Raw genomic sequence first — 17,028 nt, 5'->3', positions numbered from 1 at the left:
GGTTTCTTGTGGCGGTAACTCGGATCCGTAAGCAGATATTAAAGTTCAGATTCAGTGATGTATAACACTGTTGGGTAAGATGAGACATTTTTAGCACCTACCAACAACAATTTTTTATCGTGTTTTAAACAATTAACAACAGGCTATATGGGTGTCATGAGGACACGCGGTTTTCAAATCCCTTAAATGTTCTTTAATTACTACCAAATGAGACGAGAAAATAGAATAAAAAGGTGTCCCAGCACCTTCCCCCACCCTACTTATGTAAAAATGCTATGTGGTAATTATCACAAAAAAGTTACCTTTTTATCGAAAGTCGTAAAGAGCTATTTGAAATTAAACTGGTGGCCTTTAATTTTCAAGCCAATTATTCGTTTTCGATTCATTTTGGAGCAACTTTCAGAAATCTTAATTATCGGCGTGTCAAAATGTATTTGATTCGTTTCCGAAACAGCTCGCCAAATTGCTGCGAATCACCTGCGTTCAATCAATACTTGTTGCGGTTAGCACGTGTCTGTCAAGTTTAGCGTCAAAAGTGGCCTTGGTCTAAATTGCGATTGTATGTAAGAGGTATTGAAAGTCAACTGCTCGATCGACGTTGCAGTAATCGCGTCACTCGGGGGAATAATATGACGTCATAATCAAAACCAAAGAGCGTAGTTTGCCGTCGTCATGCATCTATGTCAGCGGAATCGATGCATGCGCATGTTGTTATGAACGGGAGAAAAGTCAAGGACGTAAATTTGTTTTCGTTTATAATAATCCTCCGACCTATAGAGCGAATTTCAAATGCACTTCACTGTTTTTTTTTTGCGCCGCAAAATTGTTAGAACTCTTTTGTATATATGACATATATCTCTGTCTATATATATATTTACGTATTCACATTTCGGTAGTATAAAGACTATGCTATTTTAATTAAGGTCCCAAAACGTGGGTTTTGCAGTTCGATGTTTACTTCAATTCAACACAACCATAGCCTCGGGTATTTTCAACATTTCGTTGTTTTATTTTCGCAAAGTAAACATATTATTTTCGTTCAAATAACTAGCTACAAAGCGAAAATTTCAATGCATGCTGCATATTTCTCACATGGAAAGAAAGTTGGCCTCGTCGCACAATGGATAGCTATGGGCCTTTTGCGTATAGCCGTATACTATAGCGGTTATAAAATACCCACCGCGGCGTTTCCATTGGTGTTGACGCGTGTCCCGAGTTCCCAATACAGCGACAAACATTGATTACCAACTCGTCAATATTACCTTCAACCGAAGCACAGCTCTGTCAGTCAAATCACCAAGGTGATTCGTTTTGTTCGAATTAAGGGAAATCAATTCCTCGTCCGATTTTAACTCGATTTGGTGAAAATTCGACTTGCTTCTTAACTCTAACACCCTACCCCAACCTGATTAACTCGCACTCTTACACGAAAGAGCGACTGAATATTTTATGCTGCTCTTCTCGTTACAGCACATCACATACCCGGAAATGTACTCTTAGGGTTTTGTGTCGCTTTTTTAATTATTTATGTCAAGTTTGCAGCAATTTTCGTAAAAACGTTGGCAGATTCCTGCTGTGACGTCATTCAAAGCCAAATGGGGACCGTGTGACGTCAGAAACGTATGTTTCGAGCGCTGTAAGCAATAGAGATTCTGCACACGAGACGACAGTTTGCAGCGTTGGTAAAAGCAAGGGTTTAGCGTGACCTTTTTTTAGATCACAGCGACGGTGTTTTGAATGAAACGTCGCTTAATGGCCGTTTAGTGTAGCTTCAGAATTAGGTATTATACGTTGGCGAAAAGCGCAAGTATCGTGTTTGGGTCTGCCTTTCTTCTCTATTGTTGCAACGCTGGGTCCGGTTTCTCCTGCACTTAGTACACAGGACTTTACCTTTGTGGCCAGACAAGCGCCTGTATTAGAAAACAAACAGAATCTCAATACAATGGCAATAATAGAGACAACCGCCAAGCTGTAAATAGATGATACTGGGTAAGGGATAAAGTGGAATCAGGCGATAGCTTTGTTGTAAGCCCGGTTGTCTAGGAAAGCGGGCCGAAGTATTCCCACAACTGTTTACACGAGGCTTGGGGTCGGTATGTTTATAATAGCTCCCCACAAACGTTTTGGCAATTAGATTAAAACTCCATCGCCTCGTTATACGGTTGTGGATACAATCGGTGGTTTTATATGGATCGTCTGCTATGGCGTCGGCGCCAGGACTATTTAACCCGCTCACGCGAGAGCAAGTAATTGGCCAAATCGCTGGTGCCTCACTTAGCGAGAAAATGTAGCAAACGTTGAATTGTAAGCAGTTTTATAAAGAATAAACAAGATTGTTTATGGGGATTTTAAGATGTCAAAAAAGATTATAGTAGAGAGAGTGGTGGCGAGTCCTATAACATGCAAGGTATACAAACACATGTACGTGTTAGTGGCAGTTACAATAAGCCATGAGACAATAATAGTTTTATATCGGCGGAAAATATTTGAATTCAATACCGCGTGTAATAAAACAAAATTATTCGGCTCTCCTTACATGTGTAGATCCAGTATAAGATACTGTTTGTCGTTCAGGCACTGTGCAGTTTCTACACGTCTTAATTTATAAGATATGCGTGTATGTATTCGAATATTAAATACTGTCCTGTGGGGTAAGATGGGACACCTTAAGCACATAACATCCAAATATCCTAATCGTGTTTTAAACAATAAACAACGGTATATGAAGTTGTGAGGATACGGTTATATAATTCTTTGAGTGTTCTTTGTTTACTACCAAATGGGACGAATTAATATAGAATAAAAAGATGTCCCATTCTTTTTCCAACTTACTATATATAGATTACTTTCCTATAAGTGTAGTTCCAATTTATCACATGGGTGTGGATAGAATAAATCCGCGACCTTAAAAACAGTTCGATACCCGCGCTGTCTGCAAGCGATCAATTCAATATAAACCATTTTTAAATTACCCACGCCGGAGGTGCCTCTTATACTCCATATGGAATTTCGTAATTGGAAGATATTTTGAGCGGGGGAAACCTGACGTATGAATTTCTTCAACTGACGCGTGAAATAAAGTGCCAACAATAACAATAACTGTTTTTCCAAGCGGTCGATGGTTATTGAAATGATCAATACCACAGCGTATACTGCAGATGCCCAAACGCCTGTTTGGCATAGATTTCTTTAAGGCGTATAACAACAGCTTTGTTAGTTTGAAAACTAGACGTTGTGTAGTGTAAAAAGGAAAATCGTTTAATGATAATAAAAAGGCTATGCGGGACTAATGCAAAATTTAGGGATTCTGTATTCGCAGGTTTGTTTTAGCGTTGGAATAATAAATATATAAGTTATCAGTGCCCTGCCATCTTTTAACATGGTAGCTTTCGCGTGCATACCAATTGAATGTGATTTGGATCGCCCACTTTCGGTTGGAAATTCGATAAAATTACTTATGCAATTTCTTACAATTTCTCTCGTGGTTACGTCGTCGCTACAGCACGAAGAAGTTGGACTTTTATCCCGTTTTCGTCGCAGCGATTCTGGATTAACTTGCTTGGAAGCACTGAACCGTTGCAAGAACTCATCGAATTGTGGATCAGCGTTTCGAGCAGTGAAAAAGAAATGCAAGGTTAGTGGGTACTGATAAATAATCTTTATGTACATATTGCGCAAACTTTTAAAAGAAACTAAAACAGTTGAGAAATTTTACCTGTTTTTGAAAGAATGTATTTAAAACCAATATCAAACACCAACACTCATAAAAAAAACTTGGCGTATAAAATATAGTGACACTTTGTGTTTATACCGTTATGCGACATATAGACGCGCCACTTTCTTTCACATTGTTTAAAATATTTTAATATATAAATTACGCTTGCTGAGTTATAGTAGGGTGGGGGCGGGAAATTTTTAGCACATATTAACCAAATATCCTGATGGTGTTTTCAACGGTCAATGTGGTCATGAGGAAATGGTTTTATAACTCTATTTGAATGTTCTTTGTTTCAAACGTTCTTTGTAACAATGGAGACAAGAAAAGAGAATGAAAAAGGTGTCCCATCGTCTCCCACCCTATCTATATACTGTATTATACAATGCTATGGAAAGTTTGTCATAAAAAAGATTCACATATATTCACTTAACAGATCACTGGTGCACGCTGTGACGCTCCTATCAGCGACCAACCGAAATGTGCGGAAAACATCGACATTTTACGTTCAACCTACTTTCCGTTGGATGACAAGTGCAAATGTTATGCGGTTGGTTTGGTTGGTAAGGTAAGTTGGTGAATGTGGTGAGGGTGGGGGCAGACGGGGAATAGAATAAAAAGGTGTCAGACAAATCGCATTATGATGTTTCACTCTTTAAAAAGTTGTTTTTTTCCTTTCTAAACTGTTTTTTACTTTTCTAAAAAGTGCCATTTGTCAGACAGCTTTTCATTCTATTTCTCGTCGCATTTGGTAGGAAACAAAAGATCTTCAAAGAATTAGAAAACTGTATCCTCATGACTTCCATTGACCGTTGTTAATTGCTTAAAAAACAATTAGGATATTTAAATATTATGTTCTAAATGTGTCCCGTCTTCCACCATCATACTATATGACACTTTGCCAAAATGTGCGGTTTTAGACTTTTTAAGTTAGTGCAGTAAGGCATTGGACCAACCGACGACTTATTTTCATATATAGATGCTATAAAAAGAGTATAGAACCTTACTCATATAGAGTATACTGGGTCGCTTTGGAGGCCCTTCATGGTGTATAGTAAACCGTCGGGCATTGTTAATTTTACTACATAAATAAAATGATCTCAGATTACCAGTCTTACAATTGTGGCGTGCTATAACACGTGAAATGGTCAGTTGGGCCATTTTGTTTTTGTTAATTAAAAAACTGCATCATAATATCACATCTATACATGGTGCGTGGTAACTGTTCGTTTTCCGTATAATTTCTTACATCAAACACCTCAAACACCCAGTTCAACTTTATTGAAACAGCTTATTAATGTGTCTTTTTTAACAAACAAAATGTTTCATGCCATGTTCATACAATTAAAAAATATTTATTTTTAACACAGAAGTTAAAAAGATGCCAAGAAATAAGGAACAGTGTGTACGCAAACCCGTGTTTTGGTAAGTTGATTTTTACATGGATGCCTAAATACTTTCTAGCTTTTGCTAAACATGTCAAATTTGATTTTCAAAAGACGTTTAAACAGTCGACATTAATTGCAAAACATGAGGTTCACAATTTCGTTTAAACAGAAAGCGGTCGCCTTGTTGCCGCTAAACTTGCAATGACGACTGAACAAGTTACAGCCACCCATTACATAACTGGCTATACAGATGTCACTGGGCGTTTCGATTTTTTCGAAATTAACCATAGCGGCGTAACCATGCCAACGGGTAAGCCGACCAATCGCATCGATCGTGCATGTCACGTGACCTCCATGCATGAGAATCGCTGGATTTTCCCCCCAAAATCATTACATAAACAATTCTTTTTTTGTGGGCGGAATCCGCACACCTTTGTTATCGTGCATATATAGTAGTGTGGGGAAGATGGTACACCTTCTTATTCTATTTTCTCGTCCCAATTTGGGTAAACAAAAAACATTCAAAACAATTATACCTGTAATATCACGACTGTAATAAAGCGTTATTAAATGTTCAAAACACGATCAGGATATTTAGATATTGTGTGCGAAATGTGTCCCATCTTCCCCCGACAGTATACTATATCATTAATTCAAACTTCAGATGATTCTAAGCTCACCAATACACGCGCATGTTTATTTGAGCACTTTATTTTTGTTAATTTTTTCATCGTGTAAACCAACACGATTGGCTGATGCATGCTCTATTTTAACCTATCAGCTGCCATCAAGTATCTACGAGAGCATGGAACTTTTCCTTTCAAAGGTGAGGAAGTGACAATGCCATATGCATTCATATAACATTGGTTGATGTGGGCATGCATATTAACCATCTTCGCTTTGGTGTTTAGATTTGCTGTAGTCAAACGTAGTTCCTACTTTGAACGTATAATGTGTAATCTGCTTTCATTTGATGTTTCTTCGCATGTTGTTATTTGACGTTTCTACACATTGTTCGGCTTTCATTCGCACCCTAATAAACAAATTGGCATTTTAGTCAAGCGGTGTTGTTGTAAGGGTCAATTAAGGCATTGCCTTTTCAGATTATCGACCTCCTGACGTCACAAAGTCTGCTGGTGACGTCATTCCCGAAAGCCAATCGCAGTTTGAGCTTCTGACGTCATCTGTAAGCGACACAACGCTGAGTGAAACCGAATTGGACGAGATTGATAAATTCTTCATCGATGACGAGGGTCCCCCGGACGACAAAGATGCAAACGTCGACAATCGCTCCTCCGCCGGAGGAGGATCCGAAACTAGAAACGCAGAGGTTGCTCCAAATATACCAGTGATTAGAGAAGAGATGATTGTCACCGAAGGAAACACAGCAGATGTTGAAAGAGGTGAATATTTAAATGTAATGTTTTTTCTATGCTTTACCACTCCTGTATACATTATTTTTTAATTCGCTGCACAACAAACGACCACACGTTTCGGCAACTAATAAACGTCAATTTGTTGTTTTATAACTGTCAATTAATAAAAAATGAACCAACGATAAATCAATCGTTCCAATCGATTAAAATATTTTCTGTAGACTTCGGTTCCCAAACAAGCGTTGCTGTTCAAAACACCAAGACGTCATACGTTGTCGAAACTTACACCGTATCAAGTCCAAACAATTGGCGTAAGTATCCGCAGAACTCGAAAATGCAGGATTGTTATAAATAAATTAGGGTGAGAGAAGATAGGGCACGTTTTTATTCAATTTTCTCATTCCATTTGGTAGTAAACATAGAACATTCAAAGAATTATAAATATGTTTCCTCAAGACTCTTATAGACCGTTGTGAATTGTATGAAACGCTATCAGACTTTTGAAAATGATGTGCTAAAGGTGTCCTGTCTCCCCCACCCTATTACATGTTACATTATTTTATGGTATGGTTTTTTAATGCGTTGTATATTCTAAGCCGCTAACAGTAGTAGCGTTAAAAATAATTTACAAATTTTGATATTAAGTTCGAGTATCAGTTTCTTTAACTGTGCAGTTGCAAAAACTATTTTTTGTTTAGAAATAGCCCTGATCGCATGCGGAGCTTCGCTGATGGTTTTGGCTCTTATCACAATAATCTACATGCTACACCAAAGGTAAAGTTTTACCAAACATTCTGCAGTTGACCTAACCCTCCATGTGCAATCTAAGGAATATTTCTTATTACGTTTTCTGCAAAATGAGATTAGGCTGCGGCGCCATGACGGAGTATATAGTTGAACGCTCACGCTTAGACAAATACGGGGTAATCAAGTCTCGACGTTACCCATTTTTATAAAAAAAAAATAGAAAACTTTCTAAACTACAAAGTTATACATTCATGGTAACGCAAGAGGGCACAATATTTACGAAACATAACACCCGTGTTATAATAACCATCTTCGCCCCGTCACGCGAGATATAACAACCGTTGCTGGGTCATGAAAACGACTCAACCTAAAATGTTTGGTATTCCGCGATCCCCTTTTTAAACCACGATTTAAAATAGTGTTAGTGGTTCAAATGTAGATAAAAGTTACATAAGCATAAAAGTTACATAAATAGACATGACACAATAGGAATCACATGCCCCCTTCTTATACAGCACTATAACATCAAACGCAAATCACATTTTAAAGAGTTTCTCAGAAAACTATTTCAAGGTAATCTTTACGAAAACAGTCCATCAGCACGGTCTGGAATTTTATCTTCATCGATCTTACCCGAATAAAGAGCGTGCCATCTATGACGTACACACAAGCCAATGACGTAACAGTCTGCGTGTATGACCTTTGACGTCACACAGTGCCGGAGAAAGGGAACATTCTCCACAATTTTATTGCAAATTTTAAGTTGTCTATTAGTTTTCTATCAATCACAATCGGCAATGTGACGTCGTTATACCACCTTCCGATTCGTAGCCCGTTGTGTGTACGCGATGGCTTCCATTGTTGTGGCACAATTACAGTCGCCCGTTCGTTCGCTTCCCACAGGTCTGTAGAAACCCAACCTAATCCATTGTTATGAAATCATAAACACAGTGACCTTTCTAGGGTCACGGGAGCTACTAATCATCAGAAATCAGTTTCGCTTTAGTTAATAATAGACCATTGTATCCCTTCGTACGGGAGACGCCAGGACTTCAGTTATGAATGGACTCGACAATTTCCGCGTCGCTTCCCACGACCGCAGTGGTGTCTTGCTTCGAAAACGATTTATTTTCCCAACAACATATACCTAATTGAGCCATACGGCAGATATATTTGAAGGTATATGCTTATCATAGGAGCACGCAATTACAATTCGTTTATAGAAGGTTTAAAAATACCTTTTAATTTACCATTAAGAACGTAACCTGGTAAGGTAATCTTGCTTTCGGCTATTTCAGGTCTTTTAAGATTTTTTTTTTATAATATTCACTTTTCAGGCGAGCGAAGTCGAATTATTCGGCTGGGAAACAAGCGGGGGACTCCCACAACCTCACTGTTTCTGTCCCAGATGATGAAATAAAACTTTCTTCCCACGAAGACCAGGTGTGACGTCACGATGGTTTCGAACCAACAAAAACACTCGAGTTATTTTCACTATCTGTACAAATTCAACGGTTCTGTAGCGCCACCCATGGTAGTAAATTTCCAAAGCAAGACAGACGAAAGACCTGGCGAAGCTCGGATTTTCCACCAGTTGTTCTATTATGTTTGCCTCTTTTTCAACAAGTTCCTTTTTTGCTATTAGCTGCCAGAGTAACGTACTTGTATGTTTATTGTGTTGTGTCAACCGCGTATACAGTAATTTGCAGAAACACTTTTTTAGGCTTTTCCGTTACCATTCGTCTGCTTATTTACCAGACCATATATGCTCTGTGCATCAGATGTTGCCGTGTTATGCGATACATTTCAGTACGTCACATAGCCACAAGAAAAATCGAAATTGCCATCGTGGTTTCCGTTCAAAATCAGCAGCAACACGTTGACGTGATTCAGAACACTCTCTATGCCACGTCACAATTTCGCGGAGAAAAAATCTCAAATCATATTCCCCGATTTAAAATATTCTCTCGCAATCGAAACCGGATTATATTGGTTTTGATTGAAATCTGCTCGGTAGGAAACGGTCGGGACTTTATTTATTTCTAATAGATTTGTTTGTTGTTCACTTTAATTCGTTCCTGCTTTTCTCAATGCCTTGCGCAACTTTTGTGTGACTCAATGCGGGAAATACTGAACGTGTGATGAAGGACTTTGGGATCAGGGATGAAACACGCCACAGAAATTTGAGGAGAAATTGACATCATTAGAGTAAAAGCTAGGGCATGAGCGCAGATTAACAAGGCAGGTCTATTTTTAAAAATTTCTGGCCGCAGAAAAGAAATTCAAAAGTAACTGTCACGATGTTTCGGTGTAGATTCTTCGAAGTACCGTTAGCTAAGTGATAAACCAAGTATCTAAATGTCGCTGAGTGGAGATAAATGCAATCCGGTGACCGCCGTGGACTTCTCTAGCGGTGGAAGTACAAGCATTCTCTCGTTATGTGTAGTTCTAATCTGGGAACGGCCGCAAAACACATTAAAAGCTGTGTTGGATCCGCGTAGACTAATCTGGGATCGGTGAAACGACATTTTTTCGTTATTCCGCTGGTGGTATCTTAGTCACTGATGTTAAAACTAACTTACTTGTATGTCCTAATGCGGCAACAGTGTTGAAAACACGTAAACGACCACCAGATAAGAAGGTGCTCGAACAACTTCGCGGTTGGCCCGCTTAAGTGCATCACGTGACTTTGGCACTTGCTCGCGAGCTGAGCGAACCTGTGACGTCACGGTCGAGCGAGTTCACGCAATGGAAACCCGATCATGCGTATCTAACGTGGTTGATTATTGCTTCGTGGAATTTCCGTTTGTAGAGACAATAATTCCCTCGTTCACAAATAGTTCACTATTTGGTTCATATTATTATTTCCTTTGACTGTTCGGAAAATCCGAAAAACTCGAATTCAGTTCATTACAGCAGGGAAACACCGGTAAATCGTCTATTCGTGGAAAGAAGCGACAATGACGGAGTTTAAACGGTTCAAGGCGAGCTTACTGTAATTTATTGAACCGCACACACAAGTGTATTTGATCATTTAACAATATCTCGGTATAAGAGTCATCGCCAGGTATATTGGCTTAGCGTGTTATGCTAATATTTACTTTCAAAGAAACTTCACCAGGTTTGGCTACGCGTAACGGTCGCTACTGAGTTCGCGGTTAACGAAACGGTGTGAGAATAGAGTTGCTGCGAATCTGTAAGAGGTGGCGTAAGGTGTAGTCTAGGGGGTGGTTCCATTTTGGGCCTTGAGCGAGCAGGGAGCTGTTAAATACTTCAGTCTGCGCTACTCGGCTGGCAGAAGGGCTCCGATTTCGAGCTCGCCATTAGTGAGTTTACGGGTGTGAATATTTTATGAGGCGGTGAACTTTGCCAGCGTTACCTCTAGTTCAGTGCTCCCATAGCTTAAACCAGTGAGCTCATTAATTTTCAGTAATGTTTTCTCTCTTTACGAAGGTTTGGCGGATATATGTGACAGGTTTATGATAAACTATAAAGTGACGTCATTTTACGATCGTTTTGCGTCATACCTTCATCAGAGCGTAAAAGGATAAAATATTTTTCGAGATTATTGGTTACTAGCATGGTGGTCTCACTATACGAGCCACATTACAGGCTACACTTATATGCCAGCTTTCAGCTTGTCATTATGCAACTGACATGTTCAGGTTTAGTTTCAAGTGGTTTTAGTAGCGCTGAAGATCAGATAAAACGTTTCGTAGTCTCGCCCAAAGTACTTCAGTCGTTTTTCCACTTAAAAAATGCTCTTCGGCAACCGGCAACAAAGGCGAGCGTTTTGAGAGACCATACACGAGCTAATAAAATTTCCGCAATTCAGTTAATCATTGGCGAGCTGTATCCATGTTTATACCAATAGAGCTCGTGTTAGTATCTTAGCTGTTGTTTTATGTGGAGAGGAATATTTACCGTATTCACGTTTTACAGATGCCGTGTCGAAATATTAGTGAAATCGCAATGAAATAATTATTTCGAGGCCAGGTTGCGAATGTTTGCTGAGGAGGTTTTTTTTACGTAACTGGACAGTAGAAGAGAATCAAAGAATATTTTACGATATTCTCAATCTGCTAGTTTAGTGGATTCGATTGACTTTAGACCGGACCAAAATAACCATGGAAAATACGCTGATCCATTGTATACCGTATCAGGAACATTAGTGGCGCCTTGGTTTCGTTTCGTCGTAACAGTATAGTGTGTGTCAGCTGCGTAGAATAGGAAGTTTTAGTTACATTAAAAACACTTGTAGAGATGGAAGGATGAATGACTTACTTTGTATATACAATAGACTTTAAAAATTGTTTTTTTTGCAGATACTGAAAAAAAATTAGATAGATTTATTTTACAACGCAAAGCGAAAAAACATTGAAATATGGAATATTCTCAATTCCTCTTGCTCTTTGTGGTGTTGACAGCTATTTTCTGCCAAGTTCAAAGCGTTGGTTTCGACGTGGGCGACACTAGACCGTCTTGTCTTCAATCGCTAAAAAACTGCAAACGTAACTCAACGTGTAAGGAAGTTTATAAATCGGTGAAGAACAAATGCAAGGTAGGATTTGTTTTGTGTTTAACGGAAATATTTAGTGAGGCGAGACAAGTATATAAACAGAGAACAAACAATAAATAGGAACACCAATGATTGATCGTTAAGTGCATCCCTTACTGTTGCATGTTTATAGTTATATTTTAGTTGTACAAAGCTTCATAGTGTATTGGCCACTTCAAAGAAATTGTCTCGTGACTTTCCGCATCACAAATAACAAGTTATAAATATGTGGTGGTGACGATCAGGCGGATTCCCACAGTAATTCAATACACAGTGTCCGGTATCGGAAAGTTTTAAATCCATCGCAAACAGCCAATACAGTATTGTTGTTGGCAAAAGGCGACATCGTTTAAACCCACAACACGCCACTTTTGTTTCAATGTGAATATACGGTCCTATTTACAGGCGAAAGAAGCTCAGTGCAACGCCAGAACGGCTGAACTACAACAATGCGCTATGGACATTGCCTACCTGAGGGAGGCCGCGTTTCCAATAGATAATAAATGCATATGTCACGGCAAGTCTTTGTCATTGAAGGTAATTATAATACCAAAGTAATATAACCGGGTAGGAGTGGATGGGACACCTTTTCATTTTATTTTCCCGTCCCATTTGGTATAGTAAACAAAGAACTTTCAAAGAATTATAAAACCTTATTATCACGTAGGTCGTAGACCATTGTGTTTTGTTTGATACACGACCACGGTATTTGGATATTGTTTGCTAAAGGTGTCCCGTCTTACCCCACCCTACTATATTTGTATAACACATCATACGAACAAGATACGTTTTCCACTATACAACACTATTAGCCTTGCTTAATGATATGCGGTTTAAACGTAGTTCTGCAACAATCATCGTACGTCAGTATTCTATAATTAACACTTGCTACCCGCAGAAACTGGTACGATGCAGTGAAATCTTGAACACAGTCTACGCGAACCCATGTTTCGGTGAGTTATTGAAGCGTATTTTCTCCCTAAATATCTAGGGCGGTTTACTTTGATAACGAATTATTAACCAAGTGAAAGTAACCACTATGGTTTGGGCATAGAGAAAAGTAGTATATACTAAAAAAAATATTCGGTTTTAGCCGAAACATATTTTTACGATTATATCACTAAAAAGTACTAACCTTTTTTCCTTGTATGGTTAAAAGTAGCTCCATGTGGGGGCTGCATAACTTTATATGTTTACCGTAAAATAACATATACTGATGTAGATGTGTAAATAACCTATTCATTCTTGTTTCGTGTTTTCCTGGTGTTTGGCTTTTAGCTGGTGGCTTGTTTAACAAATTGTTTTAATGACTGAGACAGAGAAGGGCGAGAGAATTCGCCAAGAGGCGATTAGGATTGCTTCCGTCACAATGCGTGCGGCGGTTGCCACAGAAATTGATGACGTCACACAAACCCCAAAATATGACGTTGTAAGCGGTAAGGCGAAACGCGGTTGTGAAACACCAATCAAACAATCAAAAAACACCGAAATCATGTTAATTTGGAATGTCGTAATTAATCAACGTGCATCAAATCACCAAACAACCGAATCTAAGCAGAACTAGCATTTCTTTAAATTAGAAAGTTCATACACACCTATGCGTTATTCTATGACGTCAATTAGCCGGTTTTTGACGTCACTAAAGGCAAATGCTTGACGCAAGCAAACGTACATTTTCACCGAATGAGGTTACCAGACCTCGACCCCGAAACCGTTGTTTGTCTTCTGATCACAGCCATTCTACTGTTTGTGACTGTAAAGCATGAAGTTGTTAAAATATGACTCCACAAACCGTACACGAACAAACCTTATAACCAAATACAGTTCGTTGAATTGTATGCCGGCTGCAAAAATGCGCGCTCAAATTTCAGCTACAAATCGGGCATGACGGCACAGTAAAACTCGATCAAGTTTGAGATAATCCTCAAACCGGAATGTCGAAATATTCGATCTAAGATTGCTACATATGTTAAAAATACACTTTGATATAATCTTGCATGTTTAAATCTTGTATGACTGCATGTGCATGTTTGTAAATTAAATCACCAAATTGTGACTGAAATTTCACCACTTGCGCGCGCATTTATTTATATTTTGATAGTTTGATTTTACCGTTTTTTAGATGTGGCACTCATGGCAAGCACTACCAGTGCTCCGGACACACTTGGTGAAAATCTCGGCGAAGTGGCAGCAGACCAAGGCGACATAAAAAGTGGCGTCAGAGTGTCAGACGTTAAAAAGAAGATGGAGTCTGTATCTGAGGAAGACATGCAAGACGTGGATGCCCTCTTTGCTACGGATCCCGAGTTGAGAAGTTTTGATGATGGTTGGGAGTTTTCCGATGATAATGGTGCCTTTGATGGAATAAATGCAGAGAAAGAAGAGGTGAACTTAGACATAGAGCAAGGAGAGGAAGAAGAACTAGTAATGGAAGAAGAAGAAGAAGAGTTAGAAGAAATGGAGAATGAAGTTTCTCAGGAGGAAGACTTGGAAGAGGTGGATGAAATGAACGTGGAAGACGTTTCAGAAAGCACAGAAGAACTTGACGAGTTTGAGGAAGAAATAATTCAGAGTGGAAACGCAAACATTTTTGCTGATGACGAAGACGATGACGTAGAGAGTGACGGAAATCATCTAGAGGATAAGGGGACAGTGGATTATCCAGAGATAGACCACAACAAACTTGACCCAGAGTGTAAGTTGGTTGGACTATGTACTTTAAGCAGAGTATAACCAACGATATGTGTTATACAGGTGACAAGACTATTCCTGCTGAAGTGTCGAATGAGTCCAGTAAAAGGGCTGAAGAAAATGCAACACTCGGTAAGTTACAAACCGTTTTTATTAAAAGTTTTGGTTGACTAGGAAAAATTTTGTTGTTTTGGAAATGAAGGGAAATTAGAACAGGCAGCAAATTCTCTTTCTAATTAACTGACAACGATGTTTTGATAGCATGTACGATGTATACCGCGGCATGCTCAGTAATTTGTCTTTGAAGTTGTATAATCTCCCACAATTTCATTATTTTTGGCAAGGTTTTTGTTTTTCCGTCGGCTACATACATTTTTCGACTGTCTACTTTATGCTTCGTTAACGGTGATCTCGCTTGTTTTTCATCGATTCTTTTGTGTTTGCAGAGATAACCCTTTTCACCTGCGGAGCAATTTTAGTGCTGCTGGTTTTGGTGGCGACAGGCTTTCTGGTACAAAAAAGGTGCGTATACGATAAAGCCAGCTGTTGGTTTTTACGTTTACTTAACCGAGTGTTCTTTTGTTTTTGCATCAAACAAATAAATATAATAAATAAAGTGCGTTGAGTATGAACAGCTCTTAATACTGTGTTTCCATAATCGGAAATCGTGAATGATTGAAATTTTTGGGTAAAAATATTTTTCCGCGTATCTCATGATCGAAACATTGATGTTAGCAGATACTTAGAACTCGCCTACGTTTGTTTACAACACGCCCACAGTGTAGCTATTTACGTGCGTCTTTATTTTAGCATCAAACCGATTGTCACGTTGATGATAACCAGCAATAGTGGTGCAATTTTTAAAAATGTTACGCCTTTCTCAAATCGTGTGTGCTGCGAAAACTTCACGACCAAGTAATCCGACGAAACAAAAATATACAAAATCTTTGTTTGACATATCGTTTAAATTTAAACTATCCCCGCCCCACGCTAAACATAACGATAACATCGACAACTTGAATTTGAGAAAGTACCCGTACCCCTTAACTTGGCCGGGATTAATTAAAAAGAAACGGTTTGCGTTAATTTTTTAGCTTTTTCACTAACAAATACAGATATTGAGAAGATGTAATCTATTTTGTGTATTTGAATAGTGATATTTTAGATCCAACGCTTCCAGTTATCTATAACATTTTCTTATCGTCTCGTATTACCTTTCTAACGAAATTTTGTTTGTTTTAGGCGGAAAAAAATCAACTACACATCTGGTCAATTCGACAATAGGTCGAAAGAACCAATGAGAAAAACCTTTAAAATGCGTCATCCCACCATCGTCATTCGGTCTCTACAGAACAAAGAGACTTGTTTAAAGGCGAAAGGTCTATTGCGACATCAACATGTTTAATTATTAACTATTGGTGAAAAAAGAAAATGTAAAGCGATTGTCTACAAGCGATCACTTTGAACATTTGTAACCTATTCAGAATTAGCAGGAGCGAATAGCAATAGTTAATACATGTAAGCACTCTAGCTTGTCAACATAATGTCGATGTTTGTATATGTTTCGTGTTTTTATTACTTTTTATCTGTATGTTTGACTCCATACCGCCGTCTTGCGGCTTTGGATTTTCATACGAAGCGATCCTATATTGAACCATAGCCTGAAAAAATCGTTGTGTGGCCTTTGACTAAAAAGTTGTTTTTATTTTTGTTTTAAAGTTTAAATCAGTGTTCCATATATTTTTGCGTTGCCTTTTCTTCTCATTTCTTTAATTATGTGTATTTTTGCACTTGTTTTAAAATTAATTCTTCCGTTGTTGCGCCAGTTCAATTTACTAATCCAAATCAAAACTATAACCATTCTTCTCCGTATTGATTTAACATTTATGATTCATATAAATTGCTTCAATACAGGTGTTCACAAGTAATTTGTTCGTGAAGGATTGCACCCACGACCCACTACAGGTATAGTTGGGTTGGGGGAGATGGGACACCTGTTTACACAATTTTCTTGTCTAATTTAGTAGTAAACAAAGAACGTTAAAAACCGTACCCTCACGACTCTCATAGACCGTTGTCAACCGTTTAAAAAACATGATCAGGATATTTAAATATTATGTGCTAAAGGTGTCCCGTCTTCCCCAAGCCTCACCCTCGCGACTCTCAAAGACCGCTGTCATTTATTTAAAACACGATCAGGATATTTAGATATTATGTGCTAAAGGTGTCCCATCTTCCCCCACCCTATACTATATATCTCTAGTATACGCCGTGGCCATCTCACTAGCAATTGAGTTACTTTCATTCTAATACGGTAATGTTTATTTCACCCCCCTTTTTTGTTTTCACCCCCTTTGTTTGTTTCACATATTCTCATCCCATTTGGTAGTAAACAAAGAACATTCAAGGAATTATAAAACTGTATCTTTACATCCCCTATAGACCGTTGTTAATGGTTTTCTAATATTATTGGTGAAAATTGTTGAAGTTAGTGATGCACGCTTATATAGCCTATACCCTTCTGAACTGGTGCACCCCTGGCATATTTTTGTG

The 17,028-nt window shown here is 38.5% G+C and overlaps 2 protein-coding genes across 6 annotated transcripts; both read left to right on the top strand.

The window, feature by feature from the left end:
- Positions 1-872: 872 nt before the first annotated feature.
- Positions 873-9,375, top strand: LOC149740368 (uncharacterized). 4 transcript variants are annotated; one of them, XM_089871747.1, is made up of 9 exons: positions 873-3,634; positions 4,152-4,283; positions 5,086-5,140; positions 5,273-5,413; positions 5,885-5,929; positions 6,207-6,506; positions 6,701-6,790; positions 7,178-7,253; positions 8,564-9,375. In XM_089871747.1, the coding sequence occupies exons 1-9, from the start codon at positions 3,380-3,382 to the stop codon at positions 8,673-8,675; spliced, it is 1,206 nt and encodes a 401-aa protein (XP_089727873.1). In that variant the 5' UTR covers positions 873-3,379; the 3' UTR covers positions 8,676-9,375. The 4 variants fall into 4 exon arrangements, with proteins under 4 accessions (XP_089727873.1, XP_089727876.1, XP_089727874.1 ...); XM_089871748.1 differs by lacking the exon at positions 5,885-5,929 and having other exon boundaries at positions 1,675-3,634; XM_089871749.1 differs by lacking the exon at positions 5,273-5,413 and having other exon boundaries at positions 1,676-3,634.
- A 2,151-nt stretch (positions 9,376-11,526) lies between these two features.
- LOC149740367 (uncharacterized) lies at positions 11,527-16,403 on the top strand. 2 transcript variants are annotated; one of them, XM_089871744.1, is made up of 8 exons: positions 11,527-11,787; positions 12,190-12,321; positions 12,683-12,737; positions 13,104-13,220; positions 13,907-14,479; positions 14,539-14,607; positions 14,922-14,997; positions 15,718-16,403. In XM_089871744.1, the coding sequence occupies exons 1-8, from the start codon at positions 11,611-11,613 to the stop codon at positions 15,878-15,880; spliced, it is 1,362 nt and encodes a 453-aa protein (XP_089727870.1). In that variant the 5' UTR covers positions 11,527-11,610; the 3' UTR covers positions 15,881-16,403. The 2 variants fall into 2 exon arrangements, with proteins under 2 accessions (XP_089727870.1, XP_089727871.1); XM_089871745.1 differs by lacking the exon at positions 13,104-13,220 and having other exon boundaries at positions 11,528-11,787.
- Positions 16,404-17,028: the final 625 nt, after the last annotated feature.

The sequence above is a fragment of the Ciona robusta genome, chromosome 2 (assembly GCF_009617815.1).
Source record: "Ciona robusta chromosome 2, ASM961781v2".
NCBI classification, from domain to species: Eukaryota; Metazoa; Chordata; class Ascidiacea; order Phlebobranchia; family Cionidae; genus Ciona; species Ciona robusta.
The sequence above is the reverse complement of the archived record's forward strand: the minus strand, read 5'-3'. Positions and strand labels throughout refer to the sequence as shown.

What these genes read in the sequence shown, in the direction of transcription:
- LOC149740368 (XM_089871747.1), top strand. Translation starts at nt 3,380, where the DNA reads ATGGTAGCTTTCGCGTGCATACCAATTGAATGTGATTTGGATCGCCCA. An exon ending in CACAGCAGATGTTGAAAGAG is followed by an intron (nt 6,507 to 6,700) that starts GTGAATATTTAA and finishes TATTTTCTGTAG; the next exon opens with ACTTCGGTTCCCAAACAAGC. An exon ending in ATCTACATGCTACACCAAAG is followed by an intron (nt 7,254 to 8,563) that starts GTAAAGTTTTAC and finishes TTCACTTTTCAG; the next exon opens with GCGAGCGAAGTCGAATTATT.
- LOC149740367 (XM_089871744.1), top strand. Translation starts at nt 11,611, where the DNA reads ATGGAATATTCTCAATTCCTCTTGCTCTTTGTGGTGTTGACAGCTATT. An exon ending in GCAAGTCTTTGTCATTGAAG is followed by an intron (nt 12,322 to 12,682) that starts GTAATTATAATA and finishes TGCTACCCGCAG; the next exon opens with AAACTGGTACGATGCAGTGA. An exon ending in CAACAAACTTGACCCAGAGT is followed by an intron (nt 14,480 to 14,538) that starts GTAAGTTGGTTG and finishes TGTGTTATACAG; the next exon opens with GTGACAAGACTATTCCTGCT.